Genomic DNA, 22,909 nt, shown 5'->3' on the forward strand with positions numbered 1-22,909 from the left:
TAATAAGTAAAATTGCTTAATTTTAATAGTCTTAATGAACTAGATATTATTTAAATCTGTAATTTTTTTACACTGCATTTAAAAAATAGATTACAAATCCTACATAAAAATTGTATTCTAGAATGGATTGCTCTTTTTTTAAATCAAACAGCATCTAATTTACAATGCCCATTGTATTGTAGAAAAAAAATTGGAATTACATTTTTTCATAATGTTTTACATTACACATATATATATATATACATATTTATATATTTATATCTGATACATGTATAAGAAAAACTCGATGTACGTATATTGCACTTAACACACTCGTAAATACGTGAGATATTTTCTGTTGTGTTTTTATATTGAAGTTTTCTTTCAACCGCAGCATTATTTGTAAATCCATGAATTGCATTAAAAATACGGATGCATCAACCACATACAAACTGTTATGATGTAAAAATGAGTTTACTCGGACAATGAAACGAAATGAAAATAAGTTCAGGCGCTGTGCATTTTACACGTACACACGCTTCGACAGAGTAATCTAATGCAGTTATATTAAAAAGAGAAAGCAACCGCAAAGTACAAAGAACATTTTTTTTTTTTAATCAATCCGATACCGATCAATGTTAAGGGACACGACACAATTTTTTACAGAGGAATACATTTCCGTCTATTTTAATAAATCTATCAATTCACTCTGCACATATGGCGTAACATATATATACATATATATATTTTATATATATAATATCTATTACATATATGTCTACATATATGTATATATATGAATACAGTTGTATATATAACTGAAAAGAGAAAAAAAATTGATATATAAGTCTTGTATATATTATATGTAGCGTGATGTGTTAATTTTAGCCGTCTCTCCCTAGACCATGACATGCGACGTCGCGCACCACGAGACTATGCATGGCTTATGTATAAATTTATAATAAAGTGGCTGATGCATACGTATAATATACATTGTATCCATATATCGCTTAGTCACTTCTAAGGCGAATCAAAGCAGTCGGGTGAAATTGAAAGGATACCACTCTTCGGCTCTTGAACACTATTTTAGTACTACGCAGTAGTACGATTACTCGCCAATTATTTATTCGACAGTTTGAAATTTACCGAAATTGGATTTCAATACTTTTTGTCTAATGTTTTTCCGAGTAGATTGTTTCATAAGAATATCTCGCATGAATCTCAACATTTTATTGTCCCCGCATTTTCATACACGAATCATCACAGAATTTTAATAACACGTGCAGAAACAAAAGTTGTAAATTTTAAACCGTTTTTATGCGTCGAGCTGTCCAAGCTTCTGGATCTTTATTCGTAATTCGTGAAATTCTCCGCTAACTTTTGCGAGCTTCAGAATCAAATGATATGTGCAACAATTATATATAAATATGTCGCGATACATCGGCGATACGTTACTCGATTTACTGAACTTATGCCATCGAAGAAGGATTATATGTAAGGGCATTAAAGGGATTAAGGTTAAAAGCTTTGACCTTAATTTATCGAATTCTTTGCTCTTTTTATATCTCGAGACCACGTAATAGTCTATTGCTCGCCCATTAAATTTATTTTGTTTTTGTAGAAAACAACTTAGCGCTAAGGATTGGTTTAGTTTTAGAAGAAAAACTATTCGATATTCGATACTACTCGATAAATTTTTTTCTAAGATTATCTGAGATTATCGTGTAAAACACACGTATAGAAATTTATGCTTTAGTCGAGTAAGAATCGCGCAACCGTAAGTACAAAAGAGCAATACCGACTATGTTTTAAAAAGCTCGTACCGTATGTGCTTAAATTATAATTGGAACTCGGGATCTGCGATAGCTATCTCATTTACTTAAATCTTGCGTTGTATCTCGATTTACGAATGTTCAGCATTAACTTTAGACAATCGCAAAATTGAACGAAGCGTTATAGGGGTATATTATTACGAGACACGGGACGCACGATCTCTTTCGATAATATAGAATTTTTTTTATCTTTATCATTATCAACGCTTAGACAAAAAGAAGTGTAAAGATATTTAGTAGTTACTATACATCTTACCCCTCTATGCCGTTTTATTGACGTTACATATCAGTTTCTCTATTTGTATTCGTCGTCTTTCTTATTGTGGCATTAGATTTACAGCGATGTAACATTCCACATTTTCACGAGTGAAAAAAATAAGATGTAGGCTATAGAGGGTTAAGAAAATAAAATGGATATTTGCAGGAAGAATTGCAATTATATTGTGGGACGTCTTTTTATTATTGGATTCAGTATCATAAGTTTCTCTTAAATCATAAATTTGATATTAAATTCATAATTTAATACGTCACAATTTTTAATAAAATAAAAATAATTTACATTTTATGGTTTTAATGATATACCATATGATAAAAGACGATTCTCTGTAACGGTCCGGACAAAGTGACGTCATTTTGACATCAAAATTACGTCTTTGACGATATTTTGACGTTAAAATGACAAGTTAGCTTGCTATCTGGGTAGTTTATGAATTGAATTAAAGACGCTAAAAATTTAATTCATTATTTTTACTTGTTTTCCATTGAAAAAATTAAATATGTTGCAAAAGCCGCTGATCCAACACGGGCGATAATTTTTTACATGTATGTTAAATCGAAACTACATTGTTATCAGAAATTCGCGGTTGATAAAAAGCTGTCGGGATATTGCATATATTCGATTATCGCATGAATATATCTGCGAATTAACCAATGAGTTTCATTCTTGATTAAAAATTGAAATAGTGTAGGTTGTTGTAGGTGTGTGTACAGCTTTACAGGCTTTACTGAATCGCGTACGATAATTAATTCCACGAGTACCTTTCGCCGGTAACACAGATATTTAATATCGACCAGGCGATAAATTTTGTATTATCCCTCAGTGGGACATTATTAATTAAAGTTTGTCCGCGGGATGTCGTGCTGGGTAATAATTAATGTAACGCGGAGCGCGCATTAGAGAACTGTCCGATTTCATCGATTTGTCGCGTCTTCAGAGCTCTACGGTCTCTTCGGACATATAAAGTAGCATCCGTATAACCGATGTGGAGAGGAGGCGGTCATACTCGTGTAATTAGGTAAAAGCGGCGTCGGTCGACATGTTGGAATGCGCAAGCACAGGTCGTGCAAGACGCGCGTTTACACTTTACGACGACCGGTGGGTCTCGAGCCGTCTTACTTTCGCGACGCGTCCGGCGCCTCGTAAAACGCGGCGTGACGCGTTGGGCGAGCGTCGGCCGACGCGGCGAGACGGAGGTCGCGGGGAGAGGAGCGGAGCGGATAGAAGTGGAGTAGAGAGGAGAGGGTGCGGCGCGGCGAGATGGAGCGCGGCGAGGCGAGGCGAGGCGCGGCGCGGCGCGGCGGGGTGGGATGCGGCGCGGAGTACGGCGTGGTGCGGCGCGTTGCGTCGCAGCCAGCAGCGGTGGGAAAGCCGTTCGCTGTGTGTGCGAGCCCGCCGACCGTAGCCCGTGTACAGATGGTCGGCCTACGTGTACGCGCTTACGCTCGCGACCGCGATAGCGGGGAGAGAGTGGGACGGCGCGGCCGGCAAACGGCGGTGGGGGATCGAGTAGACTCGCGTATTCTATGGGCGGGGCTTTGGCCAGCTGGCAGATGTTTCCCGCGCGGCCGCGTCATTCCTCTAGCGTAAACCTACGCGACGCGCAAATAGTCCCGCGCCGTGGCGTCGTATATTTCCCGCGAGCGGCGGACCGCCGGCCACCTACGTGGGCGAACGCGCGGATTCACGTCGTGCCAGGGAGCGATCCGCGACGGCCGCCGAGACCGTCGGGGTAGCCGGAATTCGCGCAGCACGGAGACGCGAGGATGAGCTGACGGGAGATTGGTCTGAAGTGAGTCGCCGCTCAGGGCAGAGCGAAGTGCGCGGCTTCCCCCTCGTCCGTCGGAGCGGAGCCGACGAAAGACAGAGAGAGAGAGAGAGAGAGAGAGAGAGAGAGAGAGCCGCCTGCGATTGTGACAGCGAGCAGCGCGACCGGCGTGTGGACGCGACTTTCGGCGAGTGTGTCTGGTCTCCCCGGCGTGAGATTCACCGCGAACGTTGCTCGTCGCGCGAGCTTCGGCCCGGCCCGATAACCGTGGCGCGGTCGATCACGCGGGGACGCGTACACCGTGTAAACGTGCACACACGCGGTTCAACGTACGTCGTCACGGACTTGTCGCGCGCGCGCGCGCGCTCGCGCGGACCATCGTTGACGTATGCGAACGCGGGCGAGAGTCGGGGCCCGCGTCGCGATGATTCTACCGGCGTACGAGCGTACGGCGATACGCGGAGCGTCGCTCCGCGTCCCCGCGTCTTAAAATCGGCGCCGGTATCCGAGGATCCAAACGCAAGCAGGTGCAAGAGACTGGATACGGAACGTCGAGTGGGACATCGATTGGGACGTTGTCATCGTGTGTCGCGTGAACGCGGCCGAGTGTCTTCGAGTTGACGCGAGTGCAACTTCACGCGAGTGTGGTAACCGATCACGGGCGAGAGTCCGTCGTTGTGTAACATTCGTCCGAAAAAATCGCGCGCGAGGATCCCCGGCGATCCGGTGGTGTCGTTTCGCGAGTGTAGGAAAAGTGGCCGCCGCGGTGGAGAAAGGAGCGCCCGTGCCCCGAGCCGCATAGCGACGTTCCTGACGCCGGGCGGCGGAGTGATCCACGGCCGCGCCGTGGGGGCCCTCAGCTGTTTCCCGCCAAAGATCGCCATTACAAACGCGTTCGGGCGTTGTGTGTGCGCGCCGCGCGGAGCGTGTGGCTGTCCCGTGGACGAATCTTCCCGTGCGTGTCGCCGGCGTCTGCCTGAGGTGAGGAAAAACGGGGTCGTCGCGAGACACGGCGTGAGCCGGAAGTGGCGAGTATCGCGCGTATATATATATATATATAAATTATATACATATATATATATATATTCACGTATCATCGGTGCCGCGAGCGGAGAGACGCGTTTGATAAAACGCGCGTTGTCCCCCTCCTCCGCCCCGGAGTTGAGTGCGCGGTCGGGCGGCGAAGTGAAGGAGCGAGCGAACGAACGAGAAACGGACGTACGGACGGACAGCGGGGCGAGAAAGAAAGCGGGAAAGAAGTGTGCGCGAGGAAAGTGTGTTGAGCGAGATAACGCGAGAAGAGGAACACCGAGGAGAGCCAGCGCGCGGGACCCGTCATCTCTTCGCAGCGGCGACGACGGCCGTCGGGAACGTGAAATTCGTTCGGCGGGGACTCTTGGTGCCGCGGACTGACGAGATATGTCAGTGTTTGGTGGTAACGATCGGATTTTGCTCGAGGAAATCGTCGAGTCGACTGACCAGCCGGAAGCTGACCTGTGTGGGTGAGTCCTTCTATCTGTTCTTTCTGAGAAAAGAAAAAAGGGGATGGTATGCGCGCGTTAGTGGTAGTAACGGTGTGTGTGGTAATGGTGTAGTGTGCGAGTACCCGCCATGAGTCTACGTATGCGTGCGCGCGTATATATACATATATAGGCACACACACATGTACACATATATACCCTGTGCCCGCGTTTGACACGAGGTTATACGTGCGGTACGCTTCATAACAGAGTGGAGTGAAAAAGGCAGAGCGGACGGGCGAGAAAGAAAGAGAAAGAGAGATAGGAGACAGATAGATAGGAAGAGAGAGAGAGAGACGAGGGGAAACGAGAGCGCGAGCGATCTTTATTGGTTCTCTCTCTCGAAAGAGTGTCGTGCCCGACCCGCTTATCGCCTCGGCCTGTTTGCGAGAGCGTATAAAACGTAAGCTGCCGCCGTGGCATCGGGGCGGCGGTGTGTCGGCATTGTCGGCTCTGGCTCGCGTCAGAGGTGCGTGCGTATCGAGCCGCGCGCGAGAGAGAGCGCGGGCACAGCTGTTGAAGCCGGCCGGCCGGCCGGCCGGCGCCCGTCGCCCGATATCCGCCGCTGCTGGCTGCTGCTGCTGCTGGCTGATGTGTATGTGATCGCGACGCTGCGTCGTCGGCCGCCGCTGCAGCCGCCACCGCCGCCGCCGCCGTTGCCGCCGCCGCCGCCGCCGCCGCCTCCTCCTCCTCCGCCTCCTCGTCGCCGCCGCCGCCGTCGCGGCTCCCCGAAAGCCGTTTTCCGCTGGAAACGCAGGGACGCGTAGCGCCGCGTCGCGCACCGCGTCGGACCGAACCGGCACGGCACGGCACTCTCGCGAATCTCCGCGCTCTCCATGCGTTCACGCCCAACAAGCATGGCGCGCGCGCCCCGTTCATCGTTCGTTCGTTCGTTCGTTCGTTCGCGGCGGATGCCTCTCCCGGTTTTCGCGACGTCTGGCATTTCTTCCGTTACCGCGCGCGCATCCGCATTTCACTCTTACGTAATGCAAAACTCGTAATTTCGTAGGAATATCTTTCGTTTGTACGGGGGATCGGAGGGAGATAATCGCTTCCTGTACGGAACGCGCTAGCTCGGATTAGAATTTATTTATCTTATTTCTTTCGGCACACTTTTTGCTATATTTTTACTGCGTTGTCTAGGATACATTATACATTTTTATTTTTTTGCAAAATCGGACGCCAGGTTTACATCGATGATATCTAGGAACTGCGTTACTTGTTTAACGAGGGATTGAATTTTTTCGTAAGTTCAGGTTTGTCGATAAAAATTTACAAATACAAAGGATGTATATTTGTATTAGGATTAAATTTATATTTATAATATCTACCCGAGTATGAGCTTTATCTGTAGCGTGTTGTTGATTTTATATCACAATGCGTCAACAAACAGTTATATAAATCTCGCAGTTCGTAATATCCGGCGATGAAAAAGGGCTTATGTAAAATCGCTGTTTATAAATACATATATAAGCTCGTAAAATCGTGAAGTGATTTTCGTCATTCCAATCCGAAGCCGACACACATCGCGTCCGTCGGTTCGTTCAAAGAAGTATGCCGAGTCACTTTTTGCGTCTTCGACCGTGTGCGGCGTGTTTTTTTTTCCTTTTGGGGGGGGGGGGTCTCACGAGTACAACGATCGTAGAACAAAGAAGCAGGAAGGCGCGAGGAAAGTGTGTCCTTTTGTGTACAGCCGAGTGACCGACAGAGCCGGGGTACATACAGTGCCGCCGTACGCGTTACGTAAAGCCGCGTTTGTTGCACAATAATCGGTTTCTATAAATAACTCCAAGCATGCCGCGCGCTCCGGCTCGACTTGGTGTTTACATACGCTCATCACCGTTGTACTGCGCCGTGTCCCTCGATCGTCGTATCCTCTAATCCCACGAATCCTAGAGACTCAAATCTCATTCATAATACGCAGATGTTTGGCAATTTACGTATTAAGGCTTAAAGATGTTTATCGAAGGTTAATAAACAAACCAAATTCGTGTAAATTTCGGTGTCTATACAGATACATTCCAAGTTAATTAATTGCGTATATTTATTGGGCTGTTTATTGATATTTCTACAGTCTAATGGCTTTTCGGTTCTTTCTTCAAAATTTATACCGTAAGAAAAATTTCTATTTTTATAGCATATGATTAGCGTAGCACAAATACTGTTTTATATCCAGTGAAGCATGTTAAAAGTATTCATTAAATCATATGTGTTTCACACCGCATCACTCGCCTGTCAACGTGTCATTGTAATTTCATTAATATGAAGAATGTAAAAGAAGCTGTGTGCACACAGTGTATGGCGTAAAGAAATATAAAACATAGTGTACGCCATAGTAACAAAAGTTAAATGTCGGTACTGTCATTGTCATCGTCAAACGGATTATTACAATTGGTATGTAGCGTAAACAAATGATCAATGTACGCGACATACCATAATAAAGTAATATCTCATATATTAATCGCTTCACGTTACGTTACATTATTTATATGTTTCTAATCGCAGCAGCGCGGGAGTGGAGGGGTGGTCTCGAGACACTGCTTCGTATATCTGGATATTATATAATTCATCGCCTCGTCGAAAGCGTTTTGCTTATGCTTTACGTTATCCGATGGCATTATTCCGCGCAGAGGAATCAAGTACGACAATAAATCCGCCCTCCGTAGTTACGGCGACGTTAAGGGGGAAAACTATTTCCCAAACTTCCCTCGCGCGTCGGAATGTATAACTTTGACACCGAAGTTGTACGTAACGCACGAAAATCATCACCAGATACGTTGCTTATCCATTTAATCGCGACACGAGACAAATACGATATCAGCCCATTAAACAGCTTGTCGTTATGTAATCGGAATGGCTCTTGCATTACTGATAAATTTGCCCTCACCGATAAAGGTAATTTATTCCGCGCGCACCACTACGCGTATACGTATATATTTATTCATTTATCGGCTTGCTGGAAATAGCTTAGAAACGCAAATTACATTTCACATGTCAAATGCATCTGTTTGGTTTCTGCACTGTAATGAACGAGTTCAGTTGTTAATTGAGTATTAAACACGACTTCTCGCGTTCTATTTTTAATAACGAAACGTGTAATCGCCTCTGTTTAATGCACGCTTGCCCACAAGTGAATATTATCCAGATATGTGTGTTTTTAACGTTCGTTACTTTTTTTGACGTGTTACGCTGTTTCGAATAGTTCATATAATGTCAGCGATTGTAATTTATAATTTTTCCGGCGCCCTTTTCAACGCCATGAGATAACGCGCGCGATACACTTTACTACGTTGTTGCACGATACAATTCCTAATTAATATGCATGCTTTGCGGCACGTAAGCACATACCAGCCAGATAAAGATCATTGACATAACGACGTCTGGATAATGTTTATCAGTGCGCGACAGCTATGCCGAGGTAAACAATGTTAAACGTTGGTGATCGTTTCAAAGCGCTGTAACGTTCAGAAACACGCACGCCCGTTGCGTATACGATAAAACGCGCACGGACTCTTTTTACGCGCAGTTTGTTTTTTCTGTGTGTCCAAAGACGCGCGGCGAGGAGCGGGAAGGAGGGGAAACGGCTTCATCTCACTTCGATGCACTTTTCGCGTTCGCTCGCAAGCTCGCGGGCTTAACAAATGGGTCGAGCCAATCCTGACCACGGTCAACGTAGCAGCACCATATCACGCGCGTACATTGCTTTTTAAGTATATATACACACACACACACACGTGAGCGCGTACATATGTACACGTCGCGAGCGCATGCACTCGATGAGGTGAGACGAGGTGGCGGTTGCGAGGGGAATGGCGAGGGCGATGGAGCGGGATGCAGCGAGTGAGTTATATCTTGCACGGTGCACCCACTCTCTCGCGGCCGGGTTTAACCTGTGTGCATTCGGGTGCGCGTGCACCCGCGACGGAGGTTCATGTCATATAACGTTCGTTCCGCGCGTTCGTACGGCGCAGTTCGTGAAACGCGTCCCTGAGAAAACGCGTCGATGTGTCTGTCTCTCGACAAATTAATATCGCCCTCGAAAGCCTACGGCTAGAAATAAATCCGTTTTAAATGTAGGAAAATCTTTAATTTACGAGAAATGAGATATGCACGTGCAGAAAGGGAAGCAGACTCCTCTGCGAACGCAGAGATCTAAGTCTCTCTCGGCTCCAAGTAAATATTTTATATCTATCTGCTGAAAGTGAAATCTCCACGCGTTGCAAATTTAAATTGACTCTCGCAACTCCGATGTCGGACGGAAACGTAACGCGACACCGCAAAAGTTCGGTGCACGCCAAGGAAATGTCGCGACGCGCCGCGTGTCACGTCGCTCGCACCGCGAAATGCAGACGTTTGAACGGCTTCGTCTAGGAATGAGCTTAACACCTGTCGCAACTGCATAATTTTTTTTTTTTTTTTCAATCTCGTTATCCGCCGTGACTTCCTGCCGGCGGTTTTAACCAGGTTTGAGCACACACTCGCGACCGTCCGTGTTCCCGTCCGTTCACCGCGATAAGCGGGGAGATCTGCAGCTCCCCCGGATTGTGTTTTTATCGTTCATGCAAATACAATGCGGATGATAGGTCGGCCGCTTGCGGTATAATGTCCGTAATAGATAGGAGAAGTCCCGCCGTGATGGACATAAGTAGACAAAACGGGTCTTTATTCGCCTGTATCTACCTCTGAAACATGACTTTGCAATAAAGCTCGGCGTACGGGTGTATGTGTGTGTATGTGTGTGTGTACGTGTTGGAGGATAGTTTACCGGCGCGCAATACGTTATAATCTGTAATATCATTCGTATCACTATTAATAGAAGACGTTACCTGCTTTCGTTTCTCGCTTTGCGAATATATAAATACTGGTAATAGACATAGATCGAGGTGGGGCTTATTTTTAGGATTTCGAGCCGAGCCGAGCGATAATTGCATGCCATGTACGTGTCTTCCGACGTGACCTGTAATATATTACTATATATTTCTATCGCTATTTATTAATCGATAAAGAAAGTTTAATATGCAGTTCTCTTATTCAGTTCACCAAGACAGAGCCGCCGCGTGCGATAGATGTAAATAGACAATACGGGCCTTTATTTTAGGAACCAGCTGGGGACACGACTTCATAATGTAGCGCACGAGTAAAGTTGCAATCTGCAGGGTTCTATCAAGAATTCTGTAGGAAAGCTATAAGATATATATAATTCTTTAATTAATAATAATTAATAAATATGTCCGCTTTTTCGATTTATCTCATAGCATTTTACGTTACCAGGAAGACTATATCTCGCAATAAAACTGTTTAAAACTATTTAAAAATAATAAATTAATGTAGTATTCTCTGACGTGGCTTCAACAATGTAGCATAATGTAGCAGAACTGAAAGATAATGTAGCACACACGTGTGGGCTCTGTTTCACAGTGGGTTTCCTCGTTGAAAGGAGTTTTACCCAGCGCGGCATTGTTATTAATAATGATTATCTTTACGAAAGAAATTAATAAACGAGGAAATTAATAACGATACTTGCTTTGTGCAATGCGTTCTCCAACGCATATCTTACGCAATGTCCACGCGATCGCAATTTATTTGCACACCGAGCTCGATAATCCCTAGATAGGCTGGCAGGCGTTGGGGAACGTGCACGACCTAGCTCAACTAAGAGACTACGCAATTTTTCCGGTGTAACGTACGCATACGCGACGCGCGATCATCCGTCACTAGGTCGGCGGCTTTCGAGGTTAACCAGCTAGTCGCTTCGTGACCGTCTGCGAGCCGGATGGTCGTCGACGAGCCGGTACTCTTGTCTCCTTTTTATGGCTACGCTTACGTATATGTATACATCTCTCTCTTTCTCTCTGTCCGCTCGTGCGATCGTAGCGCGTGGGTGTGCGAGCGCGAGATAGGGAGCATGAATGAGGTCCCTGATTCCGCGTCTAGGATCGTCTGTGCATAAACTGCGACACGAACCGTTATCGCGGCCGGAACAATCACTCGGGATGCAGTCACAAATGCGTTCTTTTTATTAGATCGCAAAATGTGTCGCAGTCTCATCTACCTCTCGGAGTTCGCCCTTCGTAAAATGCGCGCGGGAACGTTTACTAGCTCTAAATGCGACTGACAAAACATACGACGCGTACGAATTTCGCATGTAAACGTATATATGTGTCGAATACCAGGTGCAATTCCATGACTGAAAGTAACACAAGCCAGATGCCGCCTGGCTGAAAATATTCTGATATTTTCTTGAAATTATAAATTGGCGGCGATATGAATTTACGCTTGCTATCATTTTCTTTTGAAATTTTAAATTAGTGGTGATACGAATTTACATCTCATGCACTCCGACTTTTCGCATAAGATCACGATTGTATTCTTTAACATTCACAGAAATCGACAAATCTTATACGCTTTATGCATATAAATTTATATTAGTTCGCACAAATTAATTGTTACAGAACAATTTCTGCCCTTTTACTCTTTTACGTGAGATATTCTGTAATTTCTCCAGCAAGTCAAATTGAACACAATTCTAGTATCTCGGAACAGATATCTTGTCACATGGTCTCACGATGCGGAACATTCGATGCATCTGTACACGCAAACGTCAATCTAATTTCTATGACGCGCGCAACTTCGTTTCTCGTAGAGAATAAGCGACTGAACCACGAAGACGATCCCGAAACTTCCTTTCAGTTCTGCTATCTGACAGCAGACAACAATGGTTTCTCTGTTGACCTCTTATGCTCCACATATCCGTCGTGCACCGCAAACTCCGCTTACACAAATATCCTACGCTCGTGGAGGTGTTGTGTACGGATAAAAGCGAAGGGACCGATCTCAGACGCGGGAATAATGCCTCCGTCTCACGCCCCTCTCTTTCATCTTTCCTTAAGTATTCATGCGACGCCTCTCTTCGATCGCCGTTGGTTTTATTCTAAGGATATTATATTCATGCATGCGTGCGCGCACCTTATGCTCTATATATCGATATAGAGGATTGTCGCGGCGAGAAATTGCATCTTTCAGAATTGATAACAAAAATTGTTAATTGCGAACGTGTCGCATCTCTCTTTCAATTCCTTCAAATTTCGTTGAACGGCAATGCAATCTTTCTAAAATACTGTTTGCATGATAAAAATGTAAGATTTGCAAGGTAAACGTTGACTATTATATTTGTACTGAAAAGCTAAAGCGACCTTGCCGAAAAATGACCTAGCGATGGAAACTGAAGTTTCAAAGAAGAAAATATTATATTTCAGTTTTTCGTGCCTTCTCATATCTAACAAAGATTATTCTTTTCTATTATTCTTTTCTACTTTCTTTACTACCTGGATCCTTTTAAAATTACACTAAAAAAAGAAAGGAATGCTTAGGAATACCTGCTGCTCTTTCAGCTTCGAATATACGTATGAATGTTTCGAAAAGAATGTGTGTGTCTAGAATATTCTAAATTCTTACAGAAAAGGTACATTTTTCGGGAGACTCTAGTAACTTTGATGTTCCGCTAAAAGAAGTTAAATTAACGGGAATATATATAGAACAAAATTGTACATAAAAATAACGTCAGAATTTGTTGCTCAAAATATATTAGTCTCGATTTTTACTCGCGAAATAAATGTAAATGACAGCGAAAAACCTATCAGTATGTTACAAGAGTTAAATTATCAAAAATTAATTTATTGCTTGCTTAAATTTATTAGCGTATGGTCTGATTTTGTTGTTCTTGAAATATGTTCTTGAAGTTTTGAATTTGTTGTTTGCGAAATAAATGTAAACAACAGCGGAAAACTTTCCAGCGTATAGACAGTTACAAGAATAAACTATAAGAAAAGAATTTATTTCTCGCTTGAATTTGATACTAGGGTATTGTGTGACTTTGTTGCTCTTGAAATATCTGGGGATTCGAAACTTGAATATTTAGAGAACAACAAATTCAGACTTAAAGACAAATCCAGAATTAAATTTAAGCGAGCAACAGATTATTTTCTAAGTTTGTTCTTGTAACTGTATACTATAAAGAAATTTTTGTTCCGTTTATAAGATGTGTAATTCGGTGTTCTTCCTGACATTCGCAAAACGAATATCGATTTTGATACTTTCACAATTTACAATATCCGACATTGAAGAAAAGAAGAATTGGAATAAAATGTATTATAGGGAGACCAAAACTCAACGATTTAATTTTACAATGGTATTCGTTATCGTCATTTTATGAAACATTCTTAAAAGAGTAAAACTATTTAAAAAGTCTTAGTAGCTTTTTTCTGAACATCTCGCATCGATCTATAGAGCCGATTACGATCGATAAGTGTAATTGGAGCCGGCTTATTTGCGGTGCACGATGGACAAGTGCAACATGGCCCAGTCATAACATTCGCGATAACGGGCATTTTTCTTCTTGGACGATCGCTGACGCGTGCGGGAGGATGCAGCGCTCATGTCGCACGTCAGAATAGTTAGCGTATAAAGAACGCGTTGCGTTCTTTCGATCTGACGCAGTACACAAACTACCGGCTGTCATCCGCGCCTCGGTTCGCTGCCTCGTTTCGTATCCCGACAGCTGGTTGACTCACGTCATTTTACGCACGGGAGCGCACGCATTCCAATCGTCATCTATATAAATTGTCATTGTTTTCCTCGCAGGTGCTCTCTCTTTCCAAAGTGATTAACAGTATAATGTATTTGCATACGCGCGTGTGTTGCCGAATACGAACCGAAGGCTTTTGGAATGTTACGTGCGAGTAAAACACCTGAATTAACGAGGTGACATGTGAGAACGTTCCTTGAGCAATGATTTTTTAAATTGATAATAGATTACATTTCAAGTCATTTTTAGCATTGATTAAAAATACCAGAAATATAAAGAAAATATATAATTTTTGAATTATTTTATAAATCAGTCAGACCTTATAAATCAACTATTTATCAATAGGAAATTATGTGTTGCTTTGTCGTGATTGTACATTTTTTACATTCTGTAATTCTTGTAAACAAATATAAAAATTATAAAGATAGGTAATTTCATAAAAAATGGTTAAAGAAAAAAAGAAAATATTGAATTATCAAGTAATTAAAGAGAAATCTTTAGACGGAGGATCGATAGATATCCTAGCAGGATATGTTCCACCGATCTGTCCTGATGCGAGTAAATTCAGGCGGAGTAGAGCCGAAGGTGAAGAGGAAGAAGAAGAAGAGGAAATGGTGGGACGGGACGACAGGGGGTGGGAGCGAAAAGGCAGAGTCGACTCGACGTGGCGCCCGTTGGGCTGCGTCTTACGTCATACTGCTAAATATATGCCTCGGCCGTTCCCAATCTCATACCCATTCTCGTTCTTCATTTCATCCCGCGTGCCGCAACGTGGTGAGCTAGGCGCACCGTCGTCACTGCCAAAGACATCTGCGTATACGCGCGATTCTCGCGCGCGTTCGAGCTCGCGCTCGCCGGCATGCGTGCACCTCTTCTCTTACTTTATCCTCATGTGCGTGTGTAACCTGATATCGTGCGCCTCGGAAGCCGTGGATGCACAACGGGCGTCCCCAAAATCGCGCGACGCGACGTCGAGCCAACAATAACGTCGGCCGATTGTTATTGGCCGTGTGATTACTCCGACGATCGAGATACGGTGGTTTCGAGATCAAATGTTTCGTGAAAAACGTGCCCTCTTTTTCAAATCTTTCTCGAATTTTTCAAATCGAATCTTCGTAATTGTGCGGCGCGATTGAAATCTTACGTGCACTTTAATCCGCGTTTTTTTATCATCCTGTTCTGTTAAATCTTTGAAGTTGCAAATCGGATAACGTATACCTCATTTAATCTTATTATGATTTTTTTTATTTTCATTCGAATTTCCCTATCTTACTATCTTTTAGATTCAAGCTTAAGTTTTAATATTACACTGCAATATAATGTTTTTATTCAGCTGGGTGGTGTACCGGAGCAAAAGTCGAAATAGGATATTCAGGGCAAGAGGAGAGAAACCTATTGTTGTCTATTCTGGCCCTAATTCCGTTAACATCTGCCGACGACAGTTCCGTTCGCAGAAGGAGTCCCTTCCAGATGTCGCGTAGGCAGGCTTCTCTTCCTACCTTTTCGCTCGTTTTTTTTTTCTTCAGGCTACAATCCAGAGAGCGCTATTTTATTCTCTTTGATAAAAATAGTAAATTCTGTCGTACATTTGAACAGAATTTTATTCCATACTTTTTTACCTGGTTTATTTATTTTCATCTATTTTATTTATAAAGAAAATGACATTAAAAAAAGGAGCTTGCTCTGAATATGAAGCTTTGCTATATAATATTAATAATAATATAGTGTACGATAAATCTTGCGGTGCACGAGCAAGACTCAACTTTTTTACGTAATTCAAGTATCTTTCAAAAATATAGGATAAGATAGGACGTAGCTAGGCAGAGATATGACGATCTTTTCGACCATACGTGCCTCTCGAGATAGAGATTCGACAAGCGACTTACACTGAAGAGTCGTACGACGACTGACACGATATTGTAGACTTGAGGAAGCAGGGAAAAACTTGCGCGCGCCGATATAAGCTTTGGCTATTAGAAACGAGTTCCGGGAATAACTGCTAGGGTGGATGAGCATACAGAGGGTTCGGCACCCTAAACCCACACACAAACATACGCATCGACCAGTTGAGAACAGACGTGTGTATATGTATTTCAGCTGTGCCAGCGTAGCCTTGAGCCTCTATATAAGGTGACCCGTTGGAATTTTTACTGCGGAACAGATCTTTCTCGAACTTCTTGCCTGCTTTAAGTTGGTCAGAGACCACGTTGACAGACAAGCATAGTTCTGCGTTCTTCTTCCATATTATTTAATATATTTCGCTGAAAAAGAAAACTTTCTTAAATAATGTCGAGGTACGTTCAGAAAATAAATAAAGCTTTTAGATAGAGCAAATTAAATTTTAATGTAACATTTAATAGTATATCTTAACTTAATTATCTTAATTCTATGGATATCTTTATCTTTTACATTTGAATAGGTATTATCTAAAAATTGTACGACTAAGGAATGTAGAATATCGGTTTTTAGCACGCGCGGTGTTATGCATGCTAATGGTGAGCGCTGTAAAATTATAAGCTAAAAAATTATAACCTAAAAAAAAATCTAAATTCCTGTCGCAGTCTCAATGGAACTTTATAAATGAAACTATCACAAGGTCGTTTACTGTTTATGAGCAATCCGTGCGGCATCTTTATCATCCGCTTTCCTCCCGTTAGTCACTCGCAGCTGATAGACGCGGCCGCAGATATCGTGTAGAAGCGTTGGTAACAGGCAGCTGACTGACGCCACAGCCGGCGGTTATTTTTGTAGCCATTATAAGGAAAAAAAAGAGTAGAAATCGTAAAATGCAGTAAAGTCGCATTATGCAATGTTCCTAGAATCGTTCTCGTAGAATATGCAAATGGAAGGTCGTCTATTCTGCAATGCTTGCGTGTCTCACTGTTACGGTATGCACCTTTTCTTCCCCTTCTAATTCACAGAGCTAATTATTCGAGTTCTCTTCTCAAGTTATGTACGGTGCGTCATTGGAATTTTCAGTATGCGTAATGCCGCCGCGTCTACATATATTATTGCGCCTGCCAATCGAGTGATCCTCGCAACCCGCGATAACTCGCAACACGCGATTATCGTATTTCGACGATATTATTCCGTCGAGTAACGTCGGTGCTTGTAACGTTAACGCTCATAAACGTCAACGGCAATAGATTTTGGGTGTAACAGCGCTGTCCCTATTGAGGATAATATCGAGAATGAACGGTGAATCTGGCCGTCGTCGTCCAATCCAGAAAATTCAGTATCGCGTTGCGTCTGAAAATGTATCGCGGATCGTATTTTTTTTCACGGCGTTTCGTACTACGAAGCGCCTCTGCTATCCGGTCATGTTTCCTAGTCAGTCGCAGCTGATAGGCGGCCGCAGATAGCGACGCTCGTGCGAAGGCACCGCTAACAGCCAGCTGAGTGGCGCCAGCCATCAGCTGTTGGTGACTCACGCGAGCGAGTCGACTGAGAGTTCGCCGCGGACGGATACACACAGTCGCATGTCGTAACACACACACACACATACACGTGCACCAATACTAACGGGCGCGTGCGCCAGAATGCGCGCATGCCGTTGTCCGTGTCGCGTCTCACGAAAGCGCTCTCCCAACACGCTTTTTCCGCCTGTCGGTGAAAATCCACGGGTGCACATGCACCTGGGCAGAAGCCCCCGAGCGAGTCGGTCGCGGTGCACCGATACCTCGTTGTCCTTCTCATTTTTCCCTCGACTTTGCCGTCTTTTTTTTTTTTTATCGTCGACGTTGGGCAATGTCGACGTGTGAGTTTATAATTGGAACTAATCGCGCGCGACCAGCGGATGTCCTCTAAAGTGTATTTATTCGCTGGCGCTCACCGATGATCATTGACAGATATAATAGTAACAAACAACACGGTCATTGTTTCGGTTTGCTATACAAGGTACCGATTTTTAAGTTTCTACTTCAAAATTTTATATATCAAGAACTTTTTTGTCATATTTTAATTGCAAAAAATCTCATACGAAATGATAACAAAATTTATTTGAAATATATTAAGATACTGCAAAAAGATGTTCTGTACCTTATAAAAATATTGTTTTTTGTTTGTTAAAAATTACTCTGCTTAATATTTTACCGAGCTGCGTATTACCGAGCTTCTTTTTTTTCAACTTTTTTTATTTTTGTTATCAAAGATAATTTGGCGGCACATGTAGTCTGAGTATCATGTAACCTTGTAAGGACTTATCTCTTGCGGGTTCGACTGTTGATTGTGGCACAAGCAACAACGGTTAATCACTGTAGCATTTATAGCTGTATTTAAATATCAAACTGTACTGCTACTTTATGAATATCAAAAATTGATTATTACTTAAAAATTACCGATAAAATTCTATCGATTAGATTGGGTTAATCAATGATTTGGTTACCATGTATCTGACTGATTATCGCAAACAATACAAAGAGAAAATAGTTTAGGATTCACTAATAAAAAAGAAGAAATTTGTGTAAAAACGAAATTTTACGTGTAAGAATTTAAATATTATCAGAAAATTATGATAAAAATATTACGAAGAATTATAATTAAAGAGCATGTTAGAAAAAATTGAAAAATCTATCAAAAGCATTAGGAAAAATTGAATATTATAAAAAAGGAAGTTATAAATGTAGCAATTAGACATTAGAGGATTTTATATATATATATATATATATATATATATATATATAATAAAGGTAACTTTCTGTAAATTCTGTGAACTCTTTCTCTGGAGATGCGTAAAAGGCATACGATTCAGGAGATAACCGAGCCGAACTATGACATACGAAGAAATAGGCAACGTAGGGTTATCTTTAGCGCGCGCGTTCTCCCTTGTATGGGTGGCAGGATTTCAGGGTGAAAAGGAAGGTAGCTCTATCCACTTCGCCGACCTACTTCGCCGCAACTGATCTGGCCGAGCGAGCGCTCTGCGGGTATCCGGCGAACGAACGAGCTGACGTCACGACAGCCAACCATCCAGCCAGCAAGCCGCCGGCGTACCAGCTGATCTAATATAACCACTCGATGAGAGAGTACGCCACGTGGATTTCTGGTTCCGTGGACCTCCACGTGCCGTTATGAATGATCGCCGATGAATGCCGCGGCCTGATTCAATCCCTCGTGTGTTACTCAGAACAATTCAGCCGTGTTTATCGCGAGGAAAGACGCTCGTACGCGAAAATGGCAATACGTATTTAAACGTAATGGAATAATGATTTATTGCAATATTAAATTGGCGGTATTGGGCTCTCATGGGCTCATTGTACGATTGGTAATTGTGACTAAAATGATGACAGCAATGTCGAAATTAATATAAAACGTACAGACGAGCTGACTTTATCAGCTATGAAATGTCACGTTATCGACGTTCCGTATCGCTTTAATTCACGAATGACGGAGTTATATTTAGCATCGTGGCAGAGAGATTGTCTTTTTTTTCCCCGAAGATATAGCAATACACAGAGCTAATACCCGACGAGAGTTAAACTGCGGAATAATGCTACGTTATAACACACTACGGCCATTGTAAAATCTTTGACGGACGATCGTGATTTGAAAGCGTTATTACATCGGCGGAATGATGTACGATTATGCCTTTGTGCGTGTGGTCGTAGTTTCGTGGTATTTGAGTGACACCTTCGAATGAGTAACTGTTAATATTTCAACCAAAGAAAATTACTGGACACAAGTGACAAGCGGTCAATAAAGCATCGTGACATTTAAAGACGCTCCTGCTATTTTTACGTATCGTTATAGTCTTTTGGTAATAAATTTTATGAACAATAAGCGTTTTTTTATATCGCTCGAAAGTTCATCAACGATATGTCTCTTAAATCACTATATCTAATGCCGACAATTCGTCACTTTTTGAAATATTTCATTTTATTAGGTTTCCACGGTCTGATTTATGGTTTAAATTAGTTTACAGTTTAAATTAATCTGATCTACAGTCTGATTAATCTAAATTTAGTTAATAACGAACACAATACGATTTGAATAAGTTACGCTATTTCTATCTCGGAGGCATCACTGGAAAATCATGAAAGAAGTGTTTTGCAGATGATCGTACTGTAAACAAGAATGATTGCGTGGATTATTTTTTGGCGACTAGCTTTCACATTCGTTCGTATTATCGACACGTGGCGTTTCGGAGCAAGGAGCAAGGTCACGGTCTTCCCTTGCTGAGTCATCCTCGTGGCGCTATACCCGCCATCTCGATCTTTCCCCTCCTTCTTAGCTCTCTTTCCCATTGCTTTTCTTACTACCGCTCGTTAACGTACAATTTTCCCAGCTGTTTGTTGTTCCCTCATTTATCGACTTCATCTACAAAGTTATTCTACAATGCTATACGGGAAATGAGCATTGCATTATTAAGGACTTTGCTAACTTATTTATAAGTTTTCCGGAGTAGACTACAGCATGTAATCATACATAACGACGCGTATATAACTTTGATGGATTCAAGGAATGAATCCCTCTTATCAATTTTAATACAAAAATGATTTTTAGATCCTCTATCTTAAAAGATATGGGGCTTATGAATTTAACGACGTTTGCAGATATTTTAATAAATAATTTTACTAGTCTTCTTTTCATATTTTCGATGTACGAATGTTAAATTCAGATAATTTAATGAATTATTGACATTAGCATGAACATTAATAAAACAAGAGAAATTATGTTTCAAGAACTACAATGAACTTAACAAAGTGATATAATATATATTTGGTTATAAGAATAAAATCTATCGTATAATTTTTTTACATTTTGCAACTAATTTTTATTGTGAAATTATTTTACATATGATATACTCTGAGATGTGTATGTGTGTGTTAAACCTGCCTATTACTTTTATCTATAATCACAATTATCTTGAACGCAAGTAAATATGAATAGAATTTGCAGATGTTTACAGCTAACAAACATTTTATGCCTGCTCTTTAACTGAAATTTACGCTTACGTGACGTTTTCACATGCGTGCTTGCAGCTGACCTTTATGATGATACTCATTCGCGATATTTGTGATAATGTACATGCGTTATTATTCCCGTATTATTTGTGCAACGATTCACGTTACTAAAGGCACGTTACGCGTGGCGTGCTGTAGATACGAAATTTAATGGGCCAGAAATATTTGCTACAACTTAAAATAAAATAAATGTATACGATTAACGTATACAGTCATAATTTCATACATTTTATTAATTCGTATAATTAATATAATCGACAAATCAGCACAATTAAGCCGCGTTAAGGGTAAAAAAATACGATGTTAGCAAATCTAAGTGGCCTATCAAATCACAGATGCCGCGCGGCCGGGCAGAGGTGTTTGCGGACGTGCGAGCGGTCGGAAGCGCGCGAGGAAGCCTTTGAAGACGCCGTCGAGAAGCGTCAACGACGTCTCGCTTCATTGACCGCGAATTCAACCGTCCCACAAGTCCCGTGGTCGTTCGCCGCGCTTCGTTCGACGAAGTAAAAAGAGCGACGGAGGAGGAAAAAAAACAGCTCCTTGCTTTCAATTTCCTTAAAAGCTCTCTCGCGCGCTACGAGACGAGACACCCGCGCGTTCGATCTCAATCGCGGCGGAAAATCCGACGAAACGCCACGCGTTACGCGTGTCAAATGCGCGTACGCATGTACCTATATCAGTATCCTCTTTCTCTCTCTTTCTGCGTCTCTATCGCTTCGCTTCGATTCGAGCTCTATCTTGTTGATAGTCGTACTGGGAATACTTTGACCGTGGGCATTTATCGTCCAACGGAAATGTCTTTTTTTTTAAATTTAAATAGCGATGAGATACGTGCAGCTGTCTGCATGCGAGGTAATTAAAATAAATTGACGTAGATATAAATATATAAAGATTTAAGAGTTCAAGGATCGCGACCTTTTAGTATTGAAAGATTTAAGCGTCAATATTTGGTATAATTAACGCGAAGCCTGAGAAACTCGGCTGAGAACGGTCAGCTGTCTCCACGAAAATTTAATTTGACTATTTGCCAAACCACACGGGCGATTTGACGATTAAAGTAAAATAATTTTAAATATTGTACACTATCACCTTTGCCACACCAATAAGACTTTACTGTCATGTATTTTTGTTGTTTAAGATGAGATATCTCATCTTCGAATTATGTAAAAACAGACCTTACTTATATGCTTTATAATTTGTCTCCAGGAACGTCGAGACGGTGGACGACGGCTCGGTGACCACGAGTGTGACGGTCGCCGAAGTCGCTGATACTCAAGAACGGCAACCGCAGCAGCGGCAACAACTGTCGCAATCAAAAGGTAACGGGTCTGGTCGGCGGGTTGCTAGTCAGAACGTTGCGTTGAGCAACGGCAACGGTATCAGCAACGTCGGCCGTGTTACGTCGCGTAGCCACATGGAGCAGGAGAAGCGAATGCGGCGAGAAATCGCCAACAGCAACGAGCGACGTCGTATGCAGAGCATCAACGCCGGTTTCCAATCACTGAGAACGTTGCTGCCGCATCACGAGGGCGAAAAGCTGTCCAAGGTAAGTCGTGAGGCTTTATATCGACCCCTGACCAGAGTCGTGCGCATTTCGTGTTATAATTTAAATGATGGAAGTCATTATTTACTCCTAAAATATTAGAAATTAAAAAATTGAATTATATAGAAGAAATTTTATTAAATAAGTGATATATTTTAAATATTTGAAATTAGCTGATTCTCATAATTTATATCATATAACAAATAGATACTTTGAGTTCCATTTTAAGTGCAGAATGTTTTAATGTATGTTTTAGTAAAGTTTCTAACTTTTTTTTAATGAGAAATTAGCGAAAACTCAATTTTTATTCTCCACGATTCTGGTTCAGGGCTGAAAGTGCGTTTTTTTTCTCTGTACGCTAGACGTTGGAATCGTACAAGAAGTCGGGTGTGCCAATACGAGAATATGCGAGGCATACTTGGCGCCGTATCATGATCAATCCTT

At 42.4% G+C, this 22,909-nt stretch overlaps 1 protein-coding gene across 1 annotated transcript in view; it reads left to right on the forward strand.

The window, feature by feature from the left end:
• The first annotated feature begins 4,725 nt into the window (after positions 1 to 4,725).
• Positions 4,726 to 22,909, forward strand: part of LOC105449290 (helix-loop-helix protein 11-like) — a 133,879-nt gene continuing 115,695 nt past the window's right edge. Inside the window, exons 1-2 of the mRNA XM_011688421.1 lie at positions 4,726 to 5,358; positions 22,129 to 22,468. Of these exons, the coding sequence (XP_011686723.1) occupies positions 5,276 to 5,358; positions 22,129 to 22,468 (423 nt within the window). The 5' untranslated portion in view covers positions 4,726 to 5,275. The remainder of the gene's footprint in view (positions 5,359 to 22,128; positions 22,469 to 22,909) is intronic.

This window comes from Wasmannia auropunctata, unplaced genomic scaffold, assembly GCF_000956235.1.
Source record: "Wasmannia auropunctata unplaced genomic scaffold, wasmannia.A_1.0 LD336076.1, whole genome shotgun sequence".
NCBI classification, from domain to species: domain Eukaryota; kingdom Metazoa; phylum Arthropoda; class Insecta; order Hymenoptera; family Formicidae; genus Wasmannia; species Wasmannia auropunctata.